Raw genomic sequence first — 20,672 nt, forward strand, 5'->3', positions numbered from 1 at the left:
GCTGCAGATTTTTGGCGGTAGATTTCCAGCCTTGTAATTTCGAGAGTATTTATGTTGCGTATAGCCTAGCCTTGACAGTCTTCATCCGGGCAACCGTAGCTCATAGCGGCGGGTGCGGAAAGTACTCTAACACCGCAAGTGTAACACCGTGATGAGGGCGGCAACTGTGCGCCAGCGCCGACGGTTCAACATCAGTAGTGTGTCGGTGTGAATGTATGTTGTATGCCGAATATGTTACCATGGTGTTGGTGTGTAAACCGCGGTACAGCACTGGTGTGGGCGGAGGCCCATCTCTATAGCCTCCATTTTACCGCCTGTACGCGCTGATGTGCACCCATGATGGTTTAGTGGAACAGGCGACGTCTCTTTTCTTTGACCTCACACTACAATTTGTACTGGTGTGTATACCTGCGAATTTTGTTGCAACAGTATGCTCACCATGCTGAACTTTATTTTAGTGAATACTCCCTGTTTTCTCATTTTGGGGCATCGACATTCTGGCGAGAAGATATTATTAACGACCGTTCGAAGTCCCAACAAGGTCGTGGAATACACGCTTTCGTACATCGGAAAACATCCTCCAGCGTTTCACTTCGATGTTTTTTGGATTTGTGCCGGACATCCGCCGAACAGTCCTTACATCCGGCTTATGACTTCCGAGCGATCTGCCTATAATATTGATGTGTTGTCTGGGACGCTGATTGTGTCCGCATCAACATCGGGGTGAGTGCTACAACGTTTTAACAAAATATATAGAATTGTCTTTTGATATGAAAAGCACACTGCGCAACATCATCACTACGGATATATTTCTTTCCAAAGCTGCGCTTTCTAAGGAACCTTGACCTCACTTCAAATTAAGGGTGTCGCATCTTGAGCCCCATGAAGCGATTCCTCTCCAACACCATTTTTGCCTTTACTGGGGAACATAGCATAGTGGCCTCTTTTCCATAGCCTTCGCCCTTTTCATTCTTTGTGCCTCTATGACCAGGCGTTTAACTCTTTTTCTTAGACCGGCATTTCCTGCGTACCTGCAGCTTAGTTTTCTAGCTTTGTTCCTCCACTCGCAGTCAGCGTTCTTTGTGTAAAAAATATTTGCATACCTTTGCTAATCAACGATTTCTGCCCATCTTCCTTGGCTGTTCTTCGTACTGCAATCTAATTTCCGCGTTCCGAGTTTGAATATCCAGCCCGCGCACTCCTCTCTGCATCATTTCCGGTTTTTCCTTGGTCACCTAATGCTAATCTCCCACCTGCTGTCTGTTTTTTTTTGTTTACTCATGATTTCACTCGTGGCTTGAAACAGAGTAAAACATTCTCAAGTGGCAATACTCCTGCTGCCGAGCGCCACCTATTGATTGTACACTGCAACTCTTACCTTAAATTTCCGTCGATCGCTATAGAGGTCGCACGCAGTGCGCTGAGAGAAAGGGGGATATCTCGGTATTGGCATGGCCATCAGGAGGCAGTGGTATTGATCTCTTCAAGGTCAGCTACTCGCGCTTGAGGTATAACAACCGAAGTAATCGCGAAAGCGACCGCCAAAGATCGTAATAATATCGTGACCGGTGCTGCGTCCGAACAGCAGCCAACGAACAAAAGTAAAGCGCGTGTACGGGTGCTGGCATACGTTCGTTTGCGCACGAACCTCTCTGCCCTTGGGAGGAATTCGCGCTTCTCCTCATGCATGTGTGCACGTCGCACAGAAGCTGCAACCTCTCAAGTTGGCGGGGCTGCCTACTTCTCGAAGAGTACGTTTGTCTTAGGAAAGACTTTAGGCAGTGGCGTCGCAATAGAATAGCACTGACAAGAGGGCACGCGTCACAGGAGAGCGGATTGTGTACAGAAGCGGAAAATAACGGCGTCAAAACGTCGTGCGGAAAGAAAGGCCACTCATATGGAAGCGCTGATTGTCAGAAGCGTTACGAAGCACAAGGTTTGCACTGCATGAATACAATCAATGACGTAGACGGACCACTTGTATCCGCTCGAATTGCAATGTCAGTGAAAATGAAGACACAATCGTTTTACCTCAATGGACATGACCTTGAGACTGGTATTGTCCTTTTGGCTTTTCTTATTGCATACATTGGAGGGAAAGATTGCGTAAAAAACGGCAGAGTGGTTAACAGGAGTTAGGTCCAGTCGGATATTTACACATGAAAGAGGCGGAAAAGAAATAGAAGGAAAGATAGGAGGGTGAGAACCGAAACAGAATATAGCGCACACTGAAGAGCTTGCATGCACACCGAACAATAAGTAGACTTCAAGTCCTGCAGCAGCGTAGCTTTCGACCCATCGATTCCACAAAATGCGGACTCGGGAAGCACACTATCCGGGGGAGTACTGAATTGTCTATCCAACTTACAGTAAAGTGCAGTGTAAGACGAAGGACATCAATGTGGAGGAACAAAAATCACAAGCGGTTATGGTAAAGGCCTAACAAAGCATATTACAGCGAAAAGCTCCTTGAGGCAGGGGTGTCCTCATGTTATTATTGTCACCATTTTCAGCGTTGACTGGGATGTTCCTGGGTAGTAGTGAAGAAAGGAAGTTAAGAACTCTGAAAAAAAAAATATTGGTTGACAGCTAAGACATTTTTCTCACTGCGCTCTACCCCTATCACTGCCAAGAGCAGACCAAAAGGTCCTCTACAGGCCCGGTTTCGCGATCTCCCCATTCTCTGCGTATTGTGCTGAGCCAGAAACAAACAAAAAAAACACTTTCTTCTCTTTTGTCGCCGCTAAACATCGCTGAGGAGGCGATTGTTAGAAATTACATTCCAGAAACTCAGTTTGCGCCTGTATTCTGCGCTTCCATGCTTCGACGTACCAGTGGGAATGTTTGCTCTGGCATTCAAAATTTTATTCAGAAATCAAAACGCCTTCCATCATAATCTTTTGTTCGTTATACTATTTTATTAATGAATTTCGGTCTACGATTTTTTTGCGTTCCTATTTCTGTTTTTCTTTTCTTTTATTCTTTACCTCTAAAAAATTTAAGTTTGTTAGGCCTCTTCCCGACCCCAATCATCTCTGTCACTGAAATAGAGTTGCTCAAATTTTTCATATCACATTTCTGCCGCATGCAATATACAAAACATGTAGTCCCCGCCTGATTATGGCCAGTCTCCTATGTAAGTACGCGCCATTTTTATGAGGCCGACAACAAGAACAAAATGTAGTCTCCGCCTTAGGAGAATTATCTGTTTTAAAGCCTTCGATGGCGAACTTTTTTAGTTACTTGATGCTCGTTAGTTTTTTTTCTACTTTTTACCGCTTCATTCGAATCACGTTCCACAATTGCACCATTACTTTCTTCTTTCAGCAAAGCTTTGCAGGCTCTAAATGGACTACAAGAAATTCATGACACCTGCAGAAAACGCACTCCGCGCGACCGTCTCCGAGTTGAAACGCATATCACAGAAGGAAACAATCCATGCACATGGCCGCTGCAAACGCTTGTCGCTTGAGTGCTGGGGCGGAAAGGATCTCTTGCAGTTTCCTACTCCTTCTTAGAGAATGTGAACTCAAGGCTAAGAGCGGCACCTTCAGATGTCAGCACGATCGTTTTCCTGGAAGGAGGAAGCTCTAGGCCGAACAGAAGGAAAAGAAAATAGGAATTATAATCACCGATTACCTACAGACAAGGCCGCGAGGAAGAAATCACGAAACATTCCTGGCGTTGGCTTACGACATTTGTCTGCACGTGGCAACTGTGCATCATCTTGTCCACCCCTGCACGTGGTCAAATGGCTCGCCACCTTCACTCCCTGAGGATCGTGACATGACAGCTCATAATTCGCTTAAAGGGATAGCGCATTCATTTCAGGAATCTAGTGCACATCTCGGCCCCTACTCAACCTGTGTTTGGTACTACTCTGATTCACTGCGCTAGTCGCAGCTTGATCTGTGCAACATAGAGAAAATATCGAATGATTTTTTGAAGTTTTGTAAGTGGTTTTAAATTGCAAAAACTAGAGTGCGAATAAAAAGACCACAAAACATTTGGAACCTGGAAGATGTGTACTGTGGCGCCCGAACCGTGCTCGTAATAATGAACAAGAAAAGAGTCTATTGCAGAAGAAATCAGATCAAAGGAAAGAATCCGAACGGCAAGAACATGCACTAAATCTCAGAAAGGCGTTTTTCTCTTTTCGTTTAGACTCACTTTATCCAATTATTCTATAGACTTTGTCGTAAAGGAAACTGGTTACATATTTCTGAATTGTGAAGTAAATTGTGGATGCCTGAAGAAACTTGCAGTTCCTGTCGAAACTGAGGCACAAAAGAATGACTTTACAATAATCTCAGCCCGTGCATACTAGGCGCGTAACGTAAATGGGCAATGGTTTACCTAAAACACTAACAATGCATTGTTTTGGACAGAGACCTGCACAGTGGGCCGCTGTACACACCGCAGCAGAGGAGATTGAATTCATTTCGACCTTTCCTGCTTCTTTAAAGTCAACCAAATTTTCTCAGCCTATGGCGAAGCCGGAAGTTCGCCTTATGAAACGCTATTATTCGAACGCTACCGCGCTATTGTCGTTAGGCAAAATGATTCGTGAGTGAACGACAAGTAATAGACTCCAATAAAAATATGCGTCAGTTCTCCAACCTATATACATGACGTAATTTGAAAGGCAGTAGAGCTTTCTCGGCACTGGTCACTTTTCTGTTCATCTGCTATGCCGACAAAGCCCAAAATTGTGGAATTCATGCAAACGGAATGTAGGAATGACTGTTGCGGAGTGTCGTTTGCTGCGACCCACTTTAGGCAAATTAATTCTTACTCCTCAGCAAGCTTCCGGTCATGCGATGTCTATGGCCTTACATAGCGAGACAACTTTCATCAACACTTCCTCAGTGCCTGAAAAGAAGCGGGTTCGAACCCGGCCGCGGCAGTCGAATTTCGATGGAGAGAAAATTATAGAGGGCCGTGCACTGTCCGGTGTCACTGCACGTAAAAGAACCCTAGCTGGTCAAAATTTTTGGCGCCCTTCACTGCGGCGTCCATCATATCCTGAGTCGCTTTGGGACGTTAAGGCCTCAAAAACCCATGAAACTTCGGCATGGCAGCTGCTGACGCCAAGGAAAACTCCGTTCATAAACGCGGATTGTCAGGCAGGGCCGAACTGAAGGGGTCTGTGCCTGACAAGCTGCATCGTATCACACGCAGTAGAAGGAGCCTTACCTCATCTCCCTTTACTCCACAATGTGCCTAGCAGTGTAAGATGTTGGAAGTCTTTCCACCCGTTAATCCTCGAGAATGACACGGTGGCTGGCTATGATTATATCCCCAGAAAGGAAAGAAACAGGAGTAAATGCCCCAGAGAATATACAAGCACCGTAAAGGTACGCACTAATGGAGAAACTTAAATTTTGCGGTACCACATTCTGCACAATACAAGAATGTCCAGCGTTATTATCTGTCCAAAATGTTTATTTTCTGTCCAAATGAATACAGGAGGAGCCCGGGAAACGAAAATGTGCCTGCGGGCGACGCTTCAACTTCCTCTGCTTTTTTGCCGCTCACTTTTCTCAGTAATGAGCTTTTGGCAGAGACACGAAATTCATAAATACTAGAATTATGCGTTGCGCAATTTTGGGGCAGCGAGGAAAAAAAAAAAAACGACAGCTTTTGCGCAAAGCAGGAAGGTTTCCCCTGTCCATTCTCTCTGTCCCTCCCCTTCGTACTTCTCCTTGCTTCCTGTCCCTTTGTTTCCACCTGCCGCAGGTCAAGTGCCCAAGATATTACATAGCAGCTGCTGCGGCCGGCAACATATTTTCTTTCCTCCTTTTTTTTGTAATAATAAACCACTACTATTACTGCTACTCCTAGTGCTCCTCCTCCTACTACTACTACTACTAATACTACTACACAAGAGTTTTTCACCGCAGCTCGCATCGCAATTACCGATGGTGGCAGCATATTCCGATTGCGCAATCCCCCCCCCCCCCCCAAAAAAAAAAAAAAAAAAAAGGTCTGTCACGCTTAAGGTGAATAAAACTGATCGACCTTGATAGGCTAGGAAAGCGCATGAATATATACATAAAGACCAGTTTAAGGAAACGCGTTCGGCGGGAATTTTATGAGCACAAGCGCTGTCCCAGCAGGATGACCAGACTAACAGCCGGAGTCAATATTGCGTTACTTAGAAGTATGTTAGAGAAACCGAAACGTGCATACGCAAGTACTGCTGCGATCAAAACATTACGAAAGGCGTGTTTTTGGGGAAAAAAAAAGTTATCTACAAGTCTACGTCGCCACCCGGTCGCGTGATATGGTTATCAGCGGACAGAGCATTCAAGTCTCCTCATAGCTTGACAAACTTCAGGCGACAGGATTGCATGACAGCACGAAATAGAGTTTTTTCTGCACAATCCCGCAGCGTAAAGTTTTTATCGCGATAGTGCATGAGAGAGTTTAGTGAACAGTGCTATCGACTTAGATGCCCCTGCCTGGGAGTGTATGTATGCTTTTACGCGGCGGAGATGTCGACTAACCGCTTTTATCCAACGACCTATCGTTCGTCAACATCGTAATTTATGGCAACCCTTTTCCTTCCCTGCCTCCACCACACAAAGCCATGTAGAAAGATACAAACCATACTAGGACCGACTTCTCTGGCGTTCTTTGTTAACACACCTTTCTCGATCTCTCGAGCCGTGGGAAGCTTACAGTTGTGTATTAAAGAAAATGATAACACAGCCTACAGTATTTCTGAATCGTTCGCCAAACAGTTCACCCTGAGATTTAAAAAGTTGCTATGCCGCATAGTGGTGCATTCGTCCAAGTATTAGCTCTAAAAGCACCTTAATCCAGTGATGCGCGGCGTATAGAAGCTCTAACACGAAGCGTAAAAATGCTAATAATTTTCATTTTGCCCCATCGAATTGAATCAGTTTCCAGCATACTTAGAAAAGCAGTCTCTTACAACTTATTTATCGAAACAAGGTCAAAGCTTGAACTGCCAGGGACGCAGGAGGCCTGTTGAAATATTAATTCATGGAAAAGCTAATTCAGGATAGCCTAGAATTTCAATGTTCGTAATGCTGCATTCACACATGATGGAGCAGTTTTGAATTCTGCTCTTGAGTTATTTCATGCGCGTGCTTATTTGAGGAGAGTTTTATCGTTCCTAAGCATATAGAAATAATCAGTTTTTATTAACTTTATATCTGCGATAATTATCGTGATTTAATAACGCTCCAAGGATTTTACATTTCTGCCGTGAAGCGATCATTTGCGAAGAAGCTCTGGAAGCTCAACTTTTTCCAGATCTGCTTGCTGTCTGCGCATATGAGGGTTAAACGGCCATGAAACTAACCACTGCCTAATGCTTCCACAGCAATCGATGCACCAGAACTGATGAGCGCTGCTGGAGCGCTGTTATAGTGACGCGAGAAGTGGCGCGATAGATATTTCTGCAGATGTGACGTGCGCAGGAAGACAAGGAGCGTGTTCGTTACCAAGAGTATTCAAGAACCTTCGCCGGCCATTCCGACCAGCTTTCCTGCATCGAACCACGCATGAATTATGTAATGCTGCGCTCGAAAGATTGCCACCGGGCAGTGGTTAATCCCGTATTCAAAGCTTAAGTAACTTCTGGACTGACAGGCGCTAAAACAGTTCTGCCAGAGCCTCTTGGTTTATATATACGCAGGAAATTTAGTTTTCATATATGAAAACTAAATTTCCCTCCGTATCACGTGTAGAGCTCTCTTGGAAGTTATATAGGTTGTTCAAAATTAAGCTGTCAAGATTTCTTAGAACTAGACGCGGTGAGGTACATGAAATCGACCTCTGCACATAAGTTATGCTGCCAGGGGGACACAAAGTGAGATGATAACTGCTACCGTGAGGTAAATAATTAACTAAAATGTATTAATCGACATTTTACCAACACTGCTGCCAGCGAAAATAACCACTTTGGAAACACAGAGGTCATCGCATTTCTAGAGTAATCAATTAGGTAGTGTTATTCTAGAGCACGCGTGTTCCCAGATATTCACTCCTAAAGTTTGTACTTATTTACGTAATTACGCATGCAAGGCGGTGGTAGTCGACGCAAAGCTCTATCCTGATCTCCTGATGTGATGCAGCTGTTTCTTCGAGCGTTTATTTCGATAGAGGGAAATAAAATAGAGACAGTAATCAACTTAACCAGTCGCTCTACGTTGTTGGCAGAGGTGACGCCGTGTCACTCTTAGGAGAATCCTACTAAATGGGATACAGTAGAAATACGTCTGCCTGTTACTTTCCAATGTAAAAAAAAAAAATGGAGGAGACAAGCTCCGCCTTGAGGGTACGACGGGATACCGTAATGGGTTAATTGCCGTGTATAGGGAAGGTCGTTCTCTAATTTTCATTCATAGATCGCTGGAAGTCCTCAAGCCCCTCCTGGCGCAGTGGTGCAGCTGTTAAGCGATGCGCCACTGCCATGCGATGGCAGGTGCGCCCTGCGGTGGACTTTGTGTGGCCTAGGCTGCTCTTCCCGAGTAAACAATCATTAATTTAACTGCCACCTGCCACTATGGGCAGTTTGCTCACTGTCCGGTGGGCAGGTTGTGGTGACGCCACAAGGTCACGTGACCTAGGTGGCCCCCTTGCCTCCTAGGTTGCCCTCTGGGGACCACCTGCTAGAGTCATGCTAGTGATTTCTTGCTCACAACGCTCACAGTTTTCTGGGTGACGGGGCCTTTAACGCTGTGGCTTTAAATTCCCGCTTACTGTTGTCACAAAAACATAAATCGATTTTAGTTAACTACGTGCATGAGAGTGAAATTAACTTCTTATTTTGTATCCTTCTGGGCGCTTAACTTATGTGCAGAGGCAAATTTCCCTCGCCCTCAATGTCTGTTTTTTGAAAATCTATAAAGGTTGATTTTCAGCACCCGTGTATACCAACACGGAATATTACGGCAGTTCTAGAAGCAAGCAGTAACTTGGTTGCGCAAGCGTATTCAGAACCAAGGTAAAAAAATTCTTACGCGCTTATCGGAACAGCGAAGATAGCGCTCTGATTTCATATTCGTTAAGTGTGTAAGCTTCTGCCGAGTTAGGAATAAATCAATCAATCACCGCATTAACTGATGCACACATAATAACGACGGCTGCGCTAGTGAATTAATTTGAGGTCGTTTGTGTGGTATGTCCAAGTTATTAATACATAGGAAACTTATGACCATTGCATAGCAGGCCCAGTAACGCTGAAAACTTGGCATTGAATTTGACCTCGCGCTTGGCGTTTCGTACGAGGAAACACGCGGTCTCTGCGACAGGCCGATAATTGTAGCTGTTCGACAGGGTGAAAGGTATCTGCTCCCGGCGATCTCGTGGTTTTTATTTCGTGCTTTAAAGATCTGGCACCTTTTCAAGAAAGCACCAGCCAGTAGGTATCGGAAGACACGCTGACAAGGAACACGATGCCTGCGATGCTATTTAACGAAGCGAGAATTGTAATTCCAGAAGCAAACTAAAAACATAGGTGCAGCTCACGTTCAGTATTTATTCAACGAACATTTCGACAAAAACTGGCCAAGTCACGTCAAACTAGCGCAGCATATCTGCGGTAATGGGCACATGAGAAAATAAAATACAAACATCCGTCTGCATACTAAGCGCCATTCGAGGAAGCGGGTTTTCACGCCGCAGGGTGGCTCCTTCGTTCCGCGCCTCTCGCCACACCGCTCTTTTCTCAGACGCAGTCGAGAGCGCATGCAAAGAAGGAATGGCACTCGTCGGGCTGTTTGTCATGGCACGCTACTCACGACGACTACACACCTTCGCGACGGCGCTCGCCGTCTGTGCTAACCTTTTTCATTGCGTGCACGGCGAAAGTGCGGATCCCATTGTTCGGACCGTCTCCGGCCCCGTCGCAGGAAAGCGTATTAGGCTCAGTGGGACAGATGTGGATGCCTTTCTGGGAATACCCTATGGTGCGGCCCCGATCGGGGACCTGCGTTTCCAGAGACCACGACCCGCCGAACCCTGGAATGCAACTTACAGGGCCACAGAAATGCCGCCTCCCTGCTGGCAGAACACGCTGCGCTTTGTCGAAGGCGCGCCTCTCGACTACTTCTCGAGCGCTTCCGAAGACTGCCTATACGTCAACGTATGGAGGCGATCGTCGGCCTGCTCTCACTCCGGTGCGTGCGACGGGAAGCGACCCGTCATTTTCTTCATTCAAGGAGGTGCTTTCATGTGGGGCGATTCGGCGCTGTTCGTCTACAACGCGGCGAACTTCGTCGCCTTGTCCGATGTGGTGTTCGTGACTTTCAACTACAGAGTGAGCGTGCTGGGCTTCCTTTCGCTAGATAGACCCGAGCTGCCGGGAAACATGGGCCTCTGGGATCAGAACTTGGCTCTAAAGTGGGTTCGTGCGAACATCGCCAACTTCGGCGGTGATCCGGACGATGTGACGCTGATGGGTCAGAGCGCCGGGGGTGTTGCCGTAGGACTGCACGCAGTGTCTCCGCAGAGCCGGGACCTTTTTAAGAGGGCCGTCATGCTGAGTGGTGCACCGCTCTCAATGATTCTGGGATCATCGCACAGGGGAGAAGGCAAGTTCATAAAACTCGCCAGCGACTTGGGCTGTTACGATGTCAAGAGAACGCTGGACGACCAACTACACGACGCTCTATCATGCATGAGAAGTCTGGATGCGGATTTCATTTTCAGGACTCTCGAAGACCAAGATCCCACGCAACGGGTGTTTGTGCCGGCATACGGCGACGAGTTTATACCTGAAGATCCATTCTTGGAAGACACCTGGAAGAAACTTCTTGTGAAAGAAATCGTGCTTGGAAACGTTTTGAACGAGGGAACGTTGCTCCTCGACAACATACAGTTCACCTCTCCGGGACTGAAGGAAATACTGTCGACAGATTACCGACTTGGTATAACGGTGGCCCTGGGACCCATGCTCGGTATTCCCATCTCCCAAGGAAGGCGCGTAGTAGAAGCCTACTTTGGAGACCCCGACGCCGAACACACGACTGAACAGGTGTCCGAATTGTTTAGTGAGCTTCTGGGCGATGCTGTGTTTGACTGTCCGATGCAGCTTATGAGCGAACTGACGCCACGACAAGGAATAAGTACTTACCGCTTTGTGTTCGCACACCGCCCATCCTACAGCTTCTGGCCAGAGTGGATGGGGGTCACTCATTCTGATGAGATCATGTACGCTCTCGGATCTCTGCGGTTTCTGAACGACACCAGCGACAAGATTGAAGCTATGAAAGACGAAATACATCACATTAGGAGTCTGAAGAACTACACGAGCGAAGAAGAGAAACTGATGGAAGAAGTCGTCAGTGCTTTTTATTCGTTCGCTAAAGATGGGTGAGTACTTCTCGTTTTCAAAACCGTGTGGTAATACGTGTTACATATGTGAAAATACGCAGAGAATTGAACCGGCATCTAGTGGTCATGAAAATTTCCTGGCTTGCTCAGTGTGTGTCCAGAATAGTCGCAGACGCGTACAGTACCACTGCTGTCATGCTCCTGATGCTTTGGATACTTGAAACAGTAAGACCCGTCATTCATATGTTCGTCTAAAGCGGCTAAGTACTATTCTGCGAGAGATCCACACTTGGCTTTGTAACTATATTCTAAATAGAGTATTGACGCCGCAGTTTAATCGGCCTGCATGCGATGTTTTTAGAAGAACTGTGTGCTCTTTGATGCGTCGTCTTTCAGCCAATAGACTTTCTAGTTTATAGATGGGTGAAATGTGACTCCAGTGGTGCAAACATGGCGCACTATGAAGTTCGCAGCAGGTGACGGAAGCGGGATTTAAAAAACGTGCGTGTTTTGTCCGCGCTTCTGGTTTTCAATATGGCAGCTGCTATGACGTCAACCCGAGGCATAGTGTTATGTCAGACCTGCATTTGCATTTTCAATATGTATGAAGTGCATGGAGCAAAAGAGAGGCATATGTCGGTTAGTTGGCCTTTCGTCTCTTCTCGCGCGGCAGTGGAGAGCAACGAACTGATCAACGGGACGAAACGAAGAGCTGTTTGACGAAATGAGGAACGCCAGTCTTTTATTGCGTTTGAGTCCGTACTCTATTAGTCGCTTTTTCTGCCCTCTGTTTTTTGTGAACATTTTTTAAATGGTAGGTGGTGTCGATTTTTTCCCAAAGAAAAAAGTTTGAAAACCAATGCTCCAATGGCAACCATAATTGGTGACGGTAATAATAAATGATTCACCTGAGATATCGAGAGAGAACGAAGAACAAAATCTTTCAGCCGTATAAATTAATTCTGTTTATGACAAAAGACACACAGATAGAAACAGCCACACTTTCTGCCGTGCACATGCTCAAATAGATGACAGAGCAATGACCCCAGGCGCCTGAGCTCTGTTGCAGTTCACGAATGCGAAAAATAGATACATAAACTTTACCAGAAATTGCAGGCTAACAGATGTATGCAAGCGTGAACCCTTCCCTTCCTACTTAATAGCTGACAGAATCATAGAGCCATGTTACGGATCTCTATTACGGGCTCAAAATCAGGACAGAATCTGGTATCACTTATTCTATGGTTGTACTCTTGTGTTGAATACGAGTCGCTTTGGGACGTTAAACGATATAAACAATGTATAAAATCCAAATATCGTTTCAAGCAAGAGAAAACAGCTATAAAGTATAGACAAGTACCAAATTACGAGCGAAAAAGAAATCAGACAGCAAGAGCATCATAAGAGTAGAAGGTAGATGCAGGCGAACAGTGTTTAGTTAAGTGCACAGTAGCCTAAGTACGATGGCTAAATATAAAAGAAAATGAGGGAAGAAAATAAACATCTATAGTTGCTTATTAAGTAAGTGCCGAAGTTGGAGAGGAAGATCTTATCATTTTGGGTATCTTACTTGGTGATCAGGTGATGGGGACTACCACACAAGACGCGCACACATCTTGCGGTGGTAATCTGTTTTATTGCCGTGGCATCGTAACTCTCCAAAAGATGTTATATGGTTTGTGGTATTTAACGTTCCAAATCTACACAGACAATGACGGACACCGTAGTGCTGGCCTCCGGATAATTTCGATCCGTTGGAATTCTTTAACGTCCACTGACATCGAACAGTACAACACCCTTAAGCATTTCGCCTCAATCGAAATGGGAGCGCCGCGGCCGGGGTCTAACACACTTCTTTAGGGTCTGAACCCCAGCACAGTAACCACTGAGTCACCGCGGTGGCAGCTCTACAAAAGAAGAATTGCAGTTCCTCTTAGGACTGTAAATGATCAGAGAAAAGAAGACAGCAAAAAGAGAAGACATCAACTGGCAGGTGTTAAATGAAAGAGTACGAAGTCTGCCAGCCTCGGAAGAAAGGAGATGAGTACGCCAGAAACTAGACGTACAGCAAAATCGAAAAAATAAGAAGAAAAAGAACATCAACGAAAAGAAAGTATAAAACCAAGGAAAACATCTGCAAAAAAAATGCTGGTTGTTCAGCATTGATATGCTCGAATTATTGTGCGAAAGCACAGTTTTTTTGCAAGTGGGCACCAACGTCACCTACCTGAAAGCGCGATTGACCTCTTACTCACGCAGGAAGCCAGTTATGCGTGTCTTCAACTTTGTAGTCGTCAGTGCCTATTTACCCAATTTGCGCCGGTGGCCTAAGCCGCGTTTCTACAGGAATGCTGTCAACTCCAACGCGTAATGCTCTAGTGCCATGTTTCTGCCACAACGTCGTCGACGCCAACGAATGCAGCACACAACTTTCTGTAACTATGTGCACATAGCTAAAAGTGCGAATATTAGTTCGATAGTAGTATAAGTTACTGTATAACAAGATGGGCAAAGCACAGCGCGAGATTGTGTTGCAGTTTAACACGAGGCACGATCGGCTACATCGAAAGCCTAGTGTCCTCGTGCAGTGGCCAGTGAAGCTGATCTGTCCGTGCTGCCGTGGGTTCGAATCCCAGTTGCGGATATGTTTGTGTTGTTTATGGTTTATCCATGGCCACCCTCAGGGCCACACACTAGTGAGCCAGTTGACCTCGTGAAGTAGCGCTTTCGCATAAAAAAAGCGCGAAAAAACGCTGGTCGGAGTTCGCCTATTGTGAGGGTCGACCGTGGACTGATCGCACAGGGAAGGAGGAGGGTGGCATTCATTACTTTTAGTTTATTAGGGGCTTTAGATATGCTGATAACCAGCGCCGTAAGCCGGAGCGCTGCTACTCTTTATCGCTACCGTTGTGGAGTAAGAAAAAAATGCTCGTGTGAGCAGTAATGAGGCAGACTTGTTGAGGTCAAAAAATAATATCTTTCACGCTCTCAGCCATTCACCTCTGATGAGAAAAGTTAAGCCATTTGGAAAAGGTTTGACGTCTGCCTGTTTATCTTCTGTCTACCCTACCCACGTTTGACAGGCTCAAGGAACCTTTAGTTTCTTTGATACTGGGATCTCTGATATTCGCAGATACCGCCGTAGACGCCTGTCCTTGGAACATGATACACGTGCGCTGAAGCAGTCAAGACCGTTGTACGCGGCCAATGCCGGGCAACGAACTGTGGGGGAGAAGAACAAGGAAATTTTAGATCTGATCCCAAGGGCGCCTGCTGGAATTGGCTCGAACCCGAATGGAAGTGACTAGTTGCAAACAAGTTTTGCGCGAAGAACTGCTTTGAATACATGACAATATGTAAATAAGGTGGTCTAACTGCCCATAATGCAGCGAACTGTACTTTAAAGGCTATGAAGCTCAGAATTACTTGCTGCAAATGTGCAGGACGTAAAAAAGCGCGCTTCATTTTACTTGCAGTCCTGCCTCAGAAAACCAGAGGTGGGGGCGCGGGGGGCGGGGGGGGGGGGGGGGGGGGATGGCATTCTATGTGCTATTGTTTAAACCACCTTCAAGGAATAAGCGAGCTGTTTCATTGGGGCAGCGCAGTTTCCAACATTGCTAGTACTTGTTTAAAGGGATACTAAGGACCATTCCATCTACTGTTCTCGGTAAAAATTGATCCTTTGGCTCTTTAGCGGTACTGACGTTTGTCCGGAAGCAAAATAAACATTTATCGCTGAGCAAATAGCATTTAAACGCCCACTCCCCAGTTGATTAAAACTCGTGACGTCCTCATAAAAAGGGCGGGTTGACGCCATTTTTAACGCGAATGACGGTGTAGCTTCGTTCTGGGATCCGTGCTCAAAATTTGGTTTCGACACACGCAATTCACTTACGCACAGATAGATGCATTGATGAACGGATAGAGGGGTGAAAGACAGGAGCATCCCCTTTGAAACGGCGTGATGCCAGTTGCCAGCATGCTCGGCTCTTTATCCTCTATATTTCTTTAAGCAATCTGGGAATCTTACGAAATTATCATCAGCAGGTGGTGGCAATCGGCCGGTGGTCGCTACACCTGCATGTCGTTTTCTTTTTTCTTTCCAAGCTTACAGAAGGCCCGTTTTGGGGGAGGATGGTCTTTATGTCATTAGAACGCCGTACAACATACATACCGGCCAACTACTGGTTGTCGTGAGTGTCCGTCAAGTACCTCGCCCCGTTCGCCTTCATCGGTTGCGGAGCAACTCGTCAAAGCAGCAGTCGTACATGCGCTTCATCAGAGCGTGCGGTATATTCGCTGGTGCGGTGCAAGGTGCGGTATATTTGCTGAGGCAGTTGGAAATAGAGTAATGAAAAAACAACCTGGTTTAAAGGAAATGTGCTCGACAGAAACTATATTCATGTGTTTAGCGTGCAGGCAGTACATAGAGTCCATTGCCCGTAATAAAAAAAGTCACTATGGCGTCCCTCATAGCACGAGTAGCTTTGGGACGTTAAACCCCCATAAACCAAACCGAACCAAATTAAAGAATACCATCAGACCATCATAAAAGATAAAGACCATCAGGCAGCGAGGGAAACCCTTTTTGCAGTAATCCCTGCCTACTCATCAGAGTTGTTATTTCAAGGGTTGAACTGGAAAGAGTTACAAGTGTTAACAAAGACAACCCTAGTAACCTCCAGTTTAGCGATCGCCTTGTCTTCGCGAATAAATTGTAACGAATTACTTAGGACTTTAACATGCATTGTACAAAACGTACATGTCAACATCGCGCGAAAAGAAAGCCGACTGAGAAAGATATTTCTAGATACAAAGCACTGCTTGTAAAACCTTGCCTGCTTACACCACTCCAAGCCTAGGATGCGGTACAATCTTGTGTGGCCAAGGAACGGCTGCAACCACTCGCACAAAACCCAGCCGTTGGAAGGGCGATTATGGTGTTTTCCGTTACATGCCGCCATTCTCACACTCCACATGTCATGAGAGGATTGAAAACCATGTGGTTATGGCGGTTGGCCTCCTCCTTTGTCCGTTTTCCTTCCTAACGGTATTAAAGGCATCCTCAGGACAAATTAAGTTCGCTGGTATCGATAGGATACGGCGCTACAACAACAAAGAAACCGCTCTAATCGAAAACGGACCTTTTGTAGACTACGAAAAAAGAAACTACAAAACTACGAACTACGAAACTACGAAAGAAGAAGGGACCAAAAGATAAATACAGGTGTCGCACTCGCCGCCCGATTTGGCAAGTAAAATGTATGCGTCGACATTGATTTTCTGCCGTAGATCCCTCTACGCTAGACTCAATACACTTAAAGAAGGCGGCAACCCAGCCTTTTTTGGTAATAACGTTACAAGTTTAAATCGATCAGCGGCAAGATTTCTAAATTGAACTTTCTTGCCAATAAATGCAGATTTTGCTACCGTAAAAACCCTAACATAGCCGGAAAAGCCAGAAAATCACTTTTTTACTAGAAAAAAAATAATTGGATGGTGTTGTCCTCAATATTGCTTTAACGTGAATGAGCGCCTAATAGCCCGTTTTTTGGGTAGTTAAGTATACGGGAACGCTTAAGAACCACTATGAAGAAAATAACACTGCCAACACTGTGGGAAGGGAACAAAAATATCACGATAGGTAGCGAGACGTTGGAGCTGGACAGTGAGTTTACCTACCTCAGCGAAGAAAAAGCGCAGATCCGGGCCTTCAGGAAGAATTTGCCAGAAGAATACAGAATACGTTAGAGCGCATTTTCAAAGCGCTCGCATGTTAAGGAGACTCAAAGGATGCAGCAGTTTCATTCTTCGCAGCAGCACTCAACCATCAGCACTGAACTAACATGAACGCTAAAGTAACGACATCTAATCTAATTGAGGGCAGCACAGTGGATAATAGAAAAAAAAAAAACGACAGGCTGGCGTTGAGACGCACGAAGAGAACTGCAAGGTTCAGAGGACAAACCTGTGTCAATAATATCCCAGCGGAACTAAATGGAAGAAAACAGACTTCGACCAAGCATGCAAATAGACAACTGGTAACTGGTGGTCTGTTACGATACCAGAACGTAATGCCAGGCACAGAAAGCATACCAGATGGCAATAAGGACTCGGGTGGAGAGATTGAATAAGAAAAGTTGCCGTTATATTCCGCCAGAGCACGACTCATTGGTGATGAGTAAGAGCAGCCCTTGCTACCTATTATAGTGATCAATTTCTTTGCCTAATTACTTACCGGCTCCAAAAAACGGGGCTGCGAGAAAAAAAAAAAGCCTAGAGAGTAGTCACCTCCTCGCAATGCCCGGAAATCAGCTCTCATTTGAACTTAGTACAACACGCTGAGCCTTCGCCGCGAACGCGTCACAAATCCGAAAAATCTTGAGCTACTCAGAGCTTAACCGAGTGCCGCGAATGGGCCCGTCCTACCTGTACAGTCGAGTGTCCCCGAGCGTTTTCCCGGCCCGAAGCCTACTTTCAAATTTCCTCCTACTCTTATGTTTGCGTTTCTCTACGAGTACGCGGAACTTCGGCGCTTTCGCGATCCCTTTCGGCTTCCTACTTCGCTCCACTCTAGCGCCTTCCACAGACCAGGGCAGTCGCTGAATCGCTGCTTTCTTCTAGCTAAGCTCACATACTCGAGCGGTCGAGACATGCAGCTACCGTTCGCCGCTCTTCGTTACAGAACACATGTGACTCCTGGTCCCCTTTCTCTCTATGGCCACGTGATGCGTCAATTTATTGAGCCAGAGCCAAGGCCATCGGGCGACTTTTTCGGTCTTATTGGGCTGCCTATAATACGTCATCGACTTGAGGAGAAAACCAGTATTTTATCTGTGAGCGCGCACATCGTTCAACTGTGACCCCACCTTAGGGCGCAGGTGCACGATTCGAAAACAACCCAGGTTTTCTTTGTTTTTTCCGTGCTGCATAGTGATGCCGATGGATGTAAGGCTATTAACGGCGTTGACGCCCTTCCCCTGAGCAAAATCTTGACGACAACCGGCCGCTGTTAAACAGGTCGAGTTTGTGGAAGAACGCTCATTCGTACATTATAGGTAGTTCTAAAATTTTTAGACGATACGTCCCGAGCCTACTGATCTTCGCGTGTTACAGATAAAACATAGTTCACGCACAGAGTTTGTCCTCCGGGTCAGGAAAAAACCTCCATATACCACAGCGCTTAATGGACAGATGATAGCCAAGCTGACAAGCGGAACTTAACAGTAACATTAAGTGGGAAGAAGCACTCCTGATGCAGCTGTGGGGCTCTCATTAAGTGCTCAGCTTGTTAGTAAACATCTGTAGTACCAAAACAGCAAGCATGACCAAAAGAAAAATGCCTAAGCAGCCTGGAGAAGAACCATTTCTGGCGATTGCGGAATAGGCCTTATTAAAGAGCTAGATGGAGATGGGGAAAGTGACCCGGAAAAATACGTGCTTTTGGTGGGGTCGCTAGCGGGCGGTGTTTTTATACAGCGCTTGATATCATACATACGCATGTTCTTGTTCAGTGGAGCTGCTTACTAATTCTTTCGGGAGTGCCGCAACACTTACGATGATTTCATTCCAAATGCATTCTCTCCTGGATTATGTATGAGCGGTCAGACTGGTTGTGTTGAGGAATAGCTCTATTCCGCTTGGAAAACGGACGCATCGCGAATGGTGTCCGCAGCTTCCTGTATTTACTAGCCTTGAGCATAATGAAGAAAAATATATCGGCTCGAGATGCCGCACTCTTGAAACAAGATATGCCCACAACTGCATGCAGTCACTGGACGCGACGGAATGAAATGGGCCTCAGCACTTCTTTGGCAAAAATTACGCAACAGGTCGTCCATTTAGTGTCACTGCCAAGTGTGCTTTCCTGTTCGCCACAAACGCAGTCACTCGCCGGTTTAGATCCTGTTCTTAAATTCAACAGATAAAATGTTACTGCAAATGCATCGACTTGGCTGCCTGGGAGAATAAACGAACTCTAAAAGCGTATCCAGGACGTTGTGGAATTTCTTCGCAGGCTTGGTTCAAGGCTAACGGTTGAAAACTTTTCGCCGGAACTGTTTTCTAAGTTCAGCAATCTCTGGCGTGGAAAATAAATTGCGCACTTGTGATCTATTTTATTCCTACAAGATATTTGAAAGCATTTTACGTTGACTGATTCAGGCAATGCCATATTAATTGTAAAAAAACTCGCGGGTGGAGAGAAACGGGGGACACAGCGCTCGTTCAGCCCAAAAGACAGGTTGGATTGAAACAGCATCCCGAAATTCTTTTATGCAAGGCAAGCTGTGGAGACTTTAAATTAAGTGTCTTTTAGAATTGGATTAAACCTAAGCCACAGTTTTTCGAAACAGCACTGATTTTCAAAAACAAATTTCGGCCATGAAGTATTCCTTGACTAGTTTCATTTTAACTCAAAACGATCCGTTATATCGTTACAAGATGTTTGGTTTATGGTTTATGGGGGTCTAATGTCCCAAAGCGGCTCACACTACGTCAGACGTCGTGGTGAAGGGCTCCGGAAATATTGACCACTTAGGGTTCTTTAACGTGCACTGACATCGCAGAGTACACGGGCCTCTAGCAGTTCGCCCTGGTCAAAATTTGATCGCCGCGGCCGTGGTCGAACCGGCGTCTTTCGGTCACCAGCCGAGCACTGTAACCATTGACCCACCGTGGCGTTTTAGCAAGATGTAAGAATACAACCTTTTACTTTTGCTAAATCATGGCGTAATCGGGGCTTAATTTTTAAAAACCATGAGAGAAAAAAAAAAGTGGTGGTAGTTTCACAGACAACACGCTGCCATGGCTATATCCCAGCTATCTGCTGATAATAGCCTGTTATCCTTTCATCGGAGGGTTTTTCTGCTGTGCGGGGCACAATTTCCCCAAAGCCAGGCAGAAAACACATAGGCGTTAGAAGCCTAAAAGCGTTTGGTATCGGACCTCGCTATCTGTACGCATCTTTTTAGGGACGTTCTGCAGAATGAAGTCGTTAAAAAAAAATGGCACATCACTTGTTTTTCTGGTCACATTCTAAGCTTCCTGAGCCGGTTACAGAAGCTGAGAATTGGCGCGTGTCCCACAACCACCCCGACATATACAACTGTATCGGCACATGCCAGCAGTTGGCGCTGCTAAGAGCGTTCGAAATTTGGCAGCGGTAGCGTGACGGCACGGCCACTTTAATGCTTGCGCTTCCTCTTGATTAGCCAGCTTTCAACAGACCAGATTAATGTCATTGCTGTCTTAACTACGTTTCACTACCCATAAGCCGCTGAAATACCGTCTTTCCTTTTAACGGTTTTAATTAAATCTATTTGCATTACGCAGCGGAGAGAAAATTTGATGCGCCCGCACTT

The 20,672-nt window shown here is 45.8% G+C and overlaps 1 protein-coding gene across 1 annotated transcript in view; it reads left to right on the forward strand.

The window, feature by feature from the left end:
- Nucleotides 1–9,687: 9,687 nt before the first annotated feature.
- The window catches only part of LOC149340112 (acetylcholinesterase-1-like), a 28,507-nt gene continuing 17,522 nt past the window's right edge, over nucleotides 9,688–20,672 (forward strand). The window contains exon 1 of the mRNA XM_089548860.1: nucleotides 9,688–11,349. Coding sequence (XP_089404986.1) covers nucleotides 9,737–11,349 — 1,613 coding nt within the window. The 5' untranslated portion in view covers nucleotides 9,688–9,736. The remainder of the gene's footprint in view (nucleotides 11,350–20,672) is intronic.

Source organism: Amblyomma mixtum, chromosome 6 (genome assembly GCF_055824585.1).
Source record: "Amblyomma mixtum isolate Tamu chromosome 6, ASM5582458v1, whole genome shotgun sequence".
Classification (NCBI taxonomy): Eukaryota; Metazoa; Arthropoda; class Arachnida; order Ixodida; family Ixodidae; genus Amblyomma; species Amblyomma mixtum.